We start from the raw sequence: 9,957 nt of genomic DNA, 5'->3' as shown, positions 1-9,957 counted from the left end.
GAGCACCCTCGTCGGGGCTGCCCTGCCGTGTGGCCCGAGGCGAGCCCCCAGATGTGAGCCCCAGGCGTGAGCCCAGCTGAGCCCTGAGTGTGATCCCCGGCTTATTTCCCCCAGAGGCGATTCCCCAGATGTTATTCTCAGGGGTGATCCCCAGGTGCGACCCCCCCCCCCCAGGCGTAAACCTCCTAGATGTGACCTCCCTCCTTAATACCCCCCCCAGGTGCGACCCCCCCCCCCAGCCCCGACCACGCGCCCCACGCGCCCCACGCGCCCCCCGGCGCGGCCGTTCCCAGCGGCCCGCGGGGCCGCGCCCCCCCCGCCCGGCTGCGGCGCATGTGCCGTCCCGCCCCTCCCAGCGCGGCGGCCGGAGAGCGGCGGCGCCGAGCGGGCAGGCAGCATGAAGGACCGGACCGGGGAGTTGCGCGCTGTGAGTACCGCGGCGGCGCGGGGCTGCGGCCCCGGTAGGGCGGGCGGCGGCGGCCGCCGCCCCCCAGGTCGTCCCGCTGCCCTGGGGGCTCCGTGGGGGTCCCGGGTGGTGGCGGCCCAGGGGCTGGGCAGCCCCGGCGGGGGCGGTGCCGGCGCGCCCAGCCGGTCCCGGCCCGCGGCCCTGCCCGTAGGGCGCCGCGGCACCTGCCGCGGGATCGCCCGGCTCGGCGGGGGCGACCCGCTCTTGCATCGCCCCCGGCCCGGCGACCAGCTTCCCCCCGCAGCGGTATCGGGGAATCCGTCCGGGGGCCCTGGGACCCCGCGGAGCGCGACCGGGGCCTCCTCGGTGCCCGCGGGGCCCCTGCCGTGCCCACCCCCGCGCAGGACTCGGGCCCAGCCGGGTGCGAGGCGCTCGCCTGCCGCGCGAGGCCCGTGGACGCGGGAGCTCGCGCGAACGCGGCCCTGCGCCTCGCTAGCGCGCCCGGTGCCGCCTGGCGTCGGCGCTGCCCACGGGCTTTGCACGGACGTGCGTGCATCTGCTGCGTGGGGAGCATTCGCGCTTGGAAACCCCCTGCCGGGAGAGGGGATGAGGAACAGTCGATCTCGGGGAGAGGTGTTTCCCCCAAGCAGGACGAGGTACCCTGAGCACAGAAATGGGAAAAGGAGCATAAGCTGATTCGTTAGGTCATTGTATACTGATGCAGTCACGAGTGGTCTAGACAGCAAGGCTTTTTCCAATGTAAACACCTTGTACCTCTTCTCCTTTCTCCCCTTGATTGCTGTTTGTGTGTTTGTGGGTTTTTTTTTCTTTTTGGGCATCTGTCTCTTGATGCTTTTGTTTTCTTTTCTTTTTTTTAGTTAGAGTTGCTGTACGCATAGCTGTGTAAGGCAGCAGGGTGCTGAATGCTTTCAGCTGGTGCTGCCACTGAAGGACATCATCTCTCTTCCTCTGGTCCAGCCCCTGCTTGTGCAGCCACGTGATGAACTGCTTCAGGGACTGATCTAGCTGAAAACTAACCCAGCCTTAAAAAAAACCCCATATATATATATATATATATATATATATATATATATATATATATATAAAATTTTATAATATATATATATATATATTATATATATTTTTCATCTAGGCTAGTTTGTATGGAAGAGCCTTTATATATGGGGATGTCATGAGGGCAAGAGTGTGCTAGCAGAGCAGGGAAAGGGTCTTTTCCTGTGGCTTCGTTAGACAGCAGGGCTAGCCCTGGCTGCCTGATTTCAGCCTGTAGTTTTCTTCCCAGGTTGGTTTCTCTGGTGCTCGCCCATTTTGCTTTTTCATTCTTTTCAATCTGCTGATGTCATCTGGCTAAGGAAGAGCCCAGAACTGCATAGCGTTTTAGGTGCAGTCTCACTGGTGTGTAACACAGACGCTGTTGCACTCTTGTTTTTTGCCCAGCCATTGCACACCTGCAGCCAAAGCCTCACTGGTGCTGCTGCTCCTGTGTTATGCTCTTTCTCTTCTGTCTTCTGGTATGTGAGCCTTGTGCGTTCTGTGAGGCTGCAGCCGAACGCTGCAGAATCTCAGCAGTTCCTGTAGAAAAGATGTTCTCCAACTTTCCTTGCTCCTGGAGTAACCTTTGAAAGAAGAGCTAAGTGAATGAATGATGCCAGATATGCCTGTGTTTGAAGGTGGTTTCAAACAATAACAAAGTGATGTAAACAGCTACATTGAGGTCAACTGAGTGTTAACCTGGCACTTCATGGTACTCCTAAAAATAACTGTTCTCAGCTTTTCTACTTTGGGTTGTATACTATGCAACACCTTTTTTTGTTAAGGCCAATAGGTATTTAGCATCTTTAGAGGAGCTGCACCTTGCACGCTGGATAAAACTCCAGCCAGTATTAGTGTCCCAAGAGAAGGGTAGCTTTATGTCTCCCAGAGATCATGGTGAAGTCTGGAAGATCCAGGCTGTGCGCAGTGTCTTAAATTCAAATCCTGCTTTAAGAAGGAATGAATTAGATTATAACTCTTTATTTTGTTTGTTTGTTTTATTTTTTGTTACTTCATCACTGGGTCTGATTAGCTGTCTCTGGCACACAGGGACCAGAGTGAAGGGAAGGAGAGAGCATGTTGGGGAGAGGAGGTGGGTTTCAAGTGGGGAGAGGATCTGTTGTGCAATCTCTGCTGCTCTACCATCTGAAGGGAGGATATAACTTGCAAGAAGGGAGGGGAGTGGTTGAAAAATAAAGGAAAAGGTAAGCTGAATAGTTGGGAGAACTTCTGGTGTTGAGGCCAGGCAAGTCTCTAGAGACTCCACTTGGATGTCTTAGTCTGGAAGAAGTCAGAAATGTGGAGCTCTTTCGTATTTCTGTGACGTCAGCATGGGGAAGCAGGGCGTGGGTATATATGCTTGAGGAGGAAGGGACTATATAAAGAAAAAAATGCACCCGTTCTGTTCAGCCAAAGTAATTGGAAAGCACCCAAGACAAGCAAGTCTTCTCCTGTACAGTGCAGACTGAAATAAAATCAGAAAATAGGCTTTTTTAATAATAATAGTAAAAAGCAGTCCCATGAATGTCCTGTTGGCAGCCAGTGCTGGCTGAGAAGTGATACTGCTAGGGTATTTTAAAATCTCTCCGTGTCTTTAAATATGTTTTTTTTTTTTTAAAAAAAAAAAAAAGTGCTTTAGCTTCTATTCTGCTGATGTTCCTTATTCAGTGAAATTTCTGTAGCTTAGTGTGTAATGATGAATAAAGCCTGGGAGTGGGGTGGCGTTCTGCTCAGCAAAGAGGCTTTCTTGCATCTCGCTTCCTGGGGCTCCCTCCTTGCCAGCATCGCGTCTCGCATGTCTGCAGCAGTGGGGTGGCTGCTGGGTGTGTGCTGGGGAAAGGCCGTACCCCTGTGTGCATCCTGCAGGGTCTGTGCCAGGGCTCCCAGGTACAACAGTTCAGATCTCCTGGGCCTCTGGACACTTAAGATGAGTGAGCTCCACTGAGAGGTGGTATGGGGAGTGTGTCACCCTACAAGGAGCCAGTTTCTTCTCATTTTAATGTATCTTTTAAACACAACTTTCCTCACTGGCAGAATTTATCTTTTCTATTTTTTTATTTTTATTTTTTAGCTTTATTGGAGCTAAGGAAGGGCTGCAGGGTTTTGACTGCTGTGCAGAATAAGAGCTTCTCATCTTAATGGGATTTTTACAATGGTACTTGAAATTCAAAATGCTAATCTTGTGTCTTCTATGAACCTTTGGACTCGGGTTGTCTTCAAACTCGTTTTAACAAATCTAGTGCCCTGGGGAGGGTGGCAGTGCTCCCAGGCCTGCTCTAAACAGTCTTGGAACAGGAAATTTAGCTTGTGGCTGAAAATGTTACTCTGTTGTGAAGGAAGACTTGTGGACCTGGTCATGAAAGATGCCTGTATTGAGACCAGCAGAGCTTTGCGCTGAGCTTGTTGTAAGTAGTTGCTGTGTCCTGTTGAGATTAATAGGAGCAAACCTGTTTATCCTGAGCCTGGATTTGGCCCTCTGCTTGAAGAATGGGGAGTTGCTTCTGCACCATATGTTCTCTTACGTTAAATTCTGGTGTTTGAGGGTTAAATTCCCGTGTGTGAGAATGCCCTTGGTGAAAGGTGCAGATGCTGACACAACCCTTTTTTCTGGTGCACAGTCTGATGGAGCACAGTGCAGGCAACTGCTAGAGCCCTTCCCAGGCCTGTGCAGTACCAACTTCGGGCTTTTTTTTTGGGTGCTTTTAGAGCAGCTTTGCAAGCCAGGTCTTTTCATTCTTGTGCTACCATTTCACCAAAGCTGGGATTTGTCCTCCTATTTCTGAGCCAGAATAACTGAGGAAATGAGCTCAGCCTTGCTGTGTGAATAGATTCAAAGTGACATCTGCTAGGTCAACCCCAGAGACTTTTTGGTCTCCTGGAGGAAATGCATCCTTTCCACAGACAGAGCTTCATTTTTGTCTAAATAGACATTTCTCTAGCATCCCCCACCCCTGCACTCCTGACAGCACTGGCATGTGAATCCCGATAGTTGGGGCAAAGACCACATTGGTGACAGCACCATGTGTGCACAGATGAGTGTGGCACACTGCATCGTCACCATGCCGTGTAGTGTGTGTGATGTGGCAGAGGCAGGAAAAGCCTGCAGCGGCCCCGCTGTTCAGGAGCGGTGGGTGAAAAGGAGGCTTTCAGGTAGTTGTTGGTGTAAGCAAACGTGATGGCTGTTTTAGGGGCTGGATGTCCCCATGTCAGATTATTTTCTGTCAGGATGGTTTCTCTAACCCAGCTGCTACTTCCTTTATCAGGCTAGTGTTGTCACGTCTGCCCAGGCCAGCACGGGCTGGCCTGTGTTGGTGTGATACCATTGCTGAATACGGATGTGAAGGAATTGTGTTTGCTGATGTGATGCTGGCCATGACTTTGCAGTCAGTGCGGCACCACTTTCATCAGCGTTAGCTGACGCAGCACTGGTCTGGCCTGCTGAGCGCTGGTGAGCTGTGACCTGATGCTCACTGCTGCTGTCACCTGCTGTCGATGGTACCCAGGGAGCAGGGAGGACTCCTCCAGGCCTGGGGGAGGCTGATTTTGCACTGTTTTTTTTTTTTTTTTTCAGATGCTGGAGTCTGGTGGGTTTAGCAGTAAGATGGAGTAGCCCCCACACCTCTGACAGTGCTCCCTCCTCCTTTTTTGTAGTGCAGTGCCAACCTTTGGAGAGCCCAGCGTTCAGTGAAGGGTGAGCCTCAGAGAGACTGAGCTGCAGCGCTATGGCTATGACTGGGCACATGTAAGGTTAGAGAGGGAGCCCTAATGGCTGCTCAGCACCTGCAAGTGCCTCTGCCACTAGCCCCACTGCAGAAAGTGGCCATACTCTACAGCTGCTGCTGCTTCTGCCTCAGCCCAGGGCCTGGATTGCAGATTTGACTGCTTTGGTGTTTCCTGCGCATCCAGAGTGGAGCTGGAGCGGGCCTATGTTTGCAACGTGCTTGATACAGCTCTGATGGCAGGTGCAGTACAGTGAGGTTTAACACTGTCCCTGTGAGTGATGGCAAGTCACCTCTGTCTTATTGACTCTTCTGTAGACTCTCCTTTTGAGATTGGCTACTGCCAGGTCCCTTTAGCAAACTTCCCCAGAAACAACCTCTCTTGGCTGAAACTGTCCCCCTGCAGTGTCTTGTTGTAGGGGTGGGGTGGGAGGAAATTTCCTGAAAAATAATTTGTTTTGCTTTTGGAAGAGTCTTCAAACTGCTTCTCCTTGAGCTCCAGGCACCAAAACCTTTTGATTTAGGCTATCCTGGTGGTGTGTTCTCTGAGCCTTCAGGAGAGTTAGTACAAGGGGATACTGAATTACAAAGAGTCATCAGTTTATGAGGATGGGGAGAGAGTTGGAAGCTCTGCTGAATGTGTGAGGGCTTTGCTCTCCTGTGTCAGCAGGGGCAAAACATAAAGGATGTTGCAAGGCTGTGAGACCAGAGGAGATGTGTGCATGCTGGCCTGAAAGAGTCTGGTCCATGTTACTTTGTCCTGTCTGTGAGATGACAGCTCCGTTTGTGTGAGACTTCTGAGTTTCCAGGATATAAAACTGGTCCAAATAGCAAAATAATTATGAATGATGTGTTGAAAGAGCCAAAGGAGGTGAGAAATATGTTCAAATATCAGATCGTGAAGGTGGCATTTGGAAATTCCTAATCCCTGATCACTGGATGCCCTGTTTCTTGGGTTTATTGTTGTTATTTTGATTTAATTCTCTGTAGTTGCTTCCCCATTTCTGCAGAAATGTAAAGGTGCCAAGGAACTGCAGACTGCTGTGAGATGACAGTCTGTGCCAAGAGGTGGAAATTTCAAGGAGGCATTTGGACTGGGAGGGGAATAGTGGGTTTGTGACTGTGCACACCCTCATGGTTTGGGTCAGGATTGCTCATCTCTGGAGGAATTCCACAAATTTGGCATTACGTGCAATTAAGAAATGTGTGACTGGATGTTCAGGAGGACAGGACTCTGCTGTGAACACAGCCAATTAGCAGAAAATGCAATAGTTACAAATTTTTGGTGCCTCTAGTCTCTAATTGGGCTGGGAAAGACCATTTATCGGTTGACAGATCCTTTCCCTGTTTCCTACCAAAACCTGTTTGCCTGATGTCTTATTTTGCAATTACATGACCCAGGGGAAATGTTCTTTAAGATGCTTAAGTAGATATTGCCTAAATAGCACGTTCAGGTGCTGTGGGGAGAGATTTGGCAAGGCCGTGCTTGCGGGATAGAGTCCAGGCCTAACAGATTTCAGCGTTGGCAGAAGTTTCCCCAGTGTGACAAGGACCTTCCTTAGGAATGGCATCAGAAAAAGAAAGGCGGTTTGTACCCAGATGGAAATATAAATGACCCACTCACCAGAGAGAGGTGGGAGAGGAGAGTGCCGTTTTCGATGGAGTCTCTTCTCTCAGTTCAGAGCTGCAGTTTGATCCTGTGGTGAAGGTGACTTGCTCAGGTATTGGCCCCTGTCAAGCATTATCCCACCGGCTCTACAGTTAGGATGAATTCTTGCCAATGGATTTGTTGCTCCCTTCTGTGTCTGCGAAGGCTTTTAGAGCCGCTCGGCGTTCAGCCGTGAATCTTATGGGTACGTTTACTTGCCCGTACGTTACTTACGTATGTAAGTTAAACACAAGGATGCGTTCATAGAATCAAAGCTTCAATTGCTGTTTGTAACCTACAGCAGTGTGCAATGGGATTTTCGAGTTTCTGGTGGTCTTTTGATTGAGTCTAAAACTTTATCTTGCTTAAACAAGTATTAATTGAGAATAATTTTTCAGCAGCTAAAGAGTTCCTCTCTTAGGCTTTGTTTTCATTTCCCATCATGAGCTCTTTCTGAATAAGGGGCTGAGGCCCAAACCGCAGTAGTCACTTGGTAAGGTCTTAACTGGAAAGCCCCAGAGACAGGTGATGTGTTATAGCTTGCCAGCCAGCAGGTCTGTGGTGTTGTGCGCTGTTAGTGGAAAATGATTTGCCAAATCGGGTGCAGTAGGTTTTCCTGAGCTTGCTGCATAAATGAGAAAAGAGTTGGAAACAAAGCCAGCCCTGCTTTTACCGGTCTCTATTCTGCGGAAATTATTGAAATGGCTGTGCAGAGTACTCTCCTTGTGAGCCCATCACTTCTTTTAAACAGGAACAGCTGCTTTGATATGTTCTTCTCTGGAGATGTCTGTGTATTTGTACAATGCCACCATTCACATCCAGCAGGCTGCAAACTCCCAGTTCCTGTCTGCTTTGCGTCCTGTTGTCGAGCATCGCCTCCTGCCTGTGGGAGTTGTGGGTAGGTATGTGTTTAAAAAATAAAAAGAGGGAGAGAGGACAGCTCCAGATTTGGCTGTGTGGAGCCACCTTCTCTCTTCTGGAGCAACTTCAAACATCCTGGGAGGCCAAGTTACAAATTACAGCTTGGAACCAGATCTTGCTCCATCTCTTGTCGTTAATAATACAGTGCTGCTTTCGCAGATGATTTCTCTCTTCCAGGCATGATTGTGAAGTCGACTAAAATTGTTCTTCTTAGCAAGAGTTGTGTGTCTTTGTTTTTCATCGGGGCAGTGTGGTTTTTGTATAGCACAGTGTTGCCAACCCCAAGTATTCAGAACTCACTATTGATGCTGAAAATCATGTTTTGTCTTTTTTTTTTTTTGTTCGATTGTTTTGTTTTTATGTTTTAAATACTGGGTTCTTCTAATTTTTAACCCTCTTGGTTGCATGTCATGCTTTCAAGCTCTTCTATTCAACCAAAGAGGGTCATGTAAATAATTCGGTCTCCCTTCCCCTAGCCTGTGCAGGAGCTGGGGTTGTCACATGGCAGGCGAGAGCCAACTACTAAATTTTATGCGTCTGCAGGGTTTACAGCTACATGTTCTAGTTGTGCAGACCCGCTTTATAGTCAGTGGAAAGAAGTGAGCACCACTAAACCCGGTGGGTATTAGTCGTATCCGAGGAAATACTACATTTTAGTTTATGGGTGACTGGATGAGAGTCCGGGGCAGTGTGGGATCTGCGAGTCAGCTGCAGTTGTTAAGTTGCTTCACCAGATGCTTGTGAGGGATGAAGGAACTGAGCTAAAAGCTTAAAAGCCTCAAGACTCAGAGGTCTGCTTTTGAGGGTGAATTTTGCAATGAGAGGTGCCCAAACGCTTCTTTGGTTCCTTCCTGGTTATACTGCCCCTCCTGCCACTGGCAGAGGGCTGCTGGATCTCACCCCAGCAGCATGTGTATGTGCGCACTGCTTATCAGGGAAGGGGTGATATCTGCCTCGTGCCCTGGGGCTGTGGGCCAAAACTGAGAAGACCCTCTGCTATCCCTTAAGCACAATAAGATACAAAGCCCATGTTGAGACCTCAATTTCTAGGTCAGCTCTGGGAGGATGTAATGCTGCTTCTCACTGGTAGGAGACTCGGGTTTGTAGCTGGGGTTTCCATCCCAGAGGAAAGTGGAAGGAGCAATGTGAAGGACGGGGGTTTGGAGGGCAGAGAGAAACAGGGAGGGTGCTTGGAACCTTCCTGTGCGCATCCCTTGCAGGAAGCGTGGCTCAGTCCATGCCTGCAGCCAGCGCTGGGCTAGGCAAAGGCTGGGAGAGGAAGGGTCCCTCCTGCAGCTCCCTGGGCTGGTGGGACTGGTCATGCTGTCACCTGGCCTATGCTGCAATGCAATACAGTAATCCCTGATGGTGTTTTCAGAGCTGATGTTGAGATGATGTCAAAGCAATGTCAAGGGTGCTGTATCTTTGAAGGTGCAACCACAGGCATTACACAGGATTTGAGAAAGCAGCTGAAATCCCTTCTGGTTGTTAGGGGAGGCTGCATCGTGTGGGTGGCGGTGATGCAAGACCAGAGGTGTGTGTGTCTCAGCAGGCAGTGACTGCCCTGACCCTGGCAGGGTACATAAGGCCTGCAATGGAAAAGGCACCTCCTTCCTTGTCTTGATCTCCACAGGCACGGTCCCTGGGGATGAAGAATGAAGGAGGATGGTGAGTCCTGGAGCTCCTTGGGGACACAGCAGTGTCTACTGGAAAACTCTAGGTCAAATATCACAGGGGTTTGCAATTCCACTGAAGTTGGTGTGAATTTTAAAGTGCCCTTTGTTTCTTGAAACTTGATGCCACACAGTGTGAAGTTAGAAGAATAATGAGGTGTTGCGTTTATAGGCCGTATATGTTTGCTGTGTGCTGGGTATCTAAAATGTTTGAGCCAGAGGGATTTAAACTAGTTCCCGTTGTTTTAATTGCAAGTGTCTTTGTCTTTGTGTGAGCTGCTCAGATGCAATACAAATGTTTGTTTTGCTACGTATCTCCTTAGTTAACAAGATTTCTCAGGAAATATGCAAAATTATCACTACAGGCAGAGCATGTACAGTAAGGCTCATTAAGCTAAGTACTGTGATAAATTGCTGCTTCCAGAAAACTAGTATATTAACACAAAGGAGGAGAGTACGCAGACGTGTAAAACCAGGAAAGACAGCATGCGCAAGAAGGTACTGGCTCCAGACGGCTGTGGAAGGTTACCTAAACAA

The 9,957-nt window shown here is 49.6% G+C and overlaps 1 protein-coding gene across 3 annotated transcripts in view; it reads left to right on the top strand.

The window, feature by feature from the left end:
- Positions 1-332: 332 nt before the first annotated feature.
- Positions 333-9,957, top strand: part of STX1A (syntaxin 1A) — a 116,247-nt gene continuing 106,622 nt past the window's right edge. For all 3 annotated transcript variants that reach the window (XR_011134946.1, XM_068910327.1, XM_068910326.1), the window contains exon 1: positions 333-427. Coding sequence is in view for 2 of the 3 variants with exons in the window: in XM_068910327.1 (XP_068766428.1) it covers positions 398-427 (30 nt within the window). In the remaining variant the exon portion in view is untranslated. The remainder of the gene's footprint in view (positions 428-9,957) is intronic.

Source organism: Struthio camelus, chromosome 16, assembly GCF_040807025.1.
Source record: "Struthio camelus isolate bStrCam1 chromosome 16, bStrCam1.hap1, whole genome shotgun sequence".
Lineage (NCBI taxonomy): Eukaryota > Metazoa > Chordata > Aves > Struthioniformes > Struthionidae > Struthio > Struthio camelus.
The sequence above is the reverse complement of the archived record's forward strand: the minus strand, read 5'-3'. Positions and strand labels throughout refer to the sequence as shown.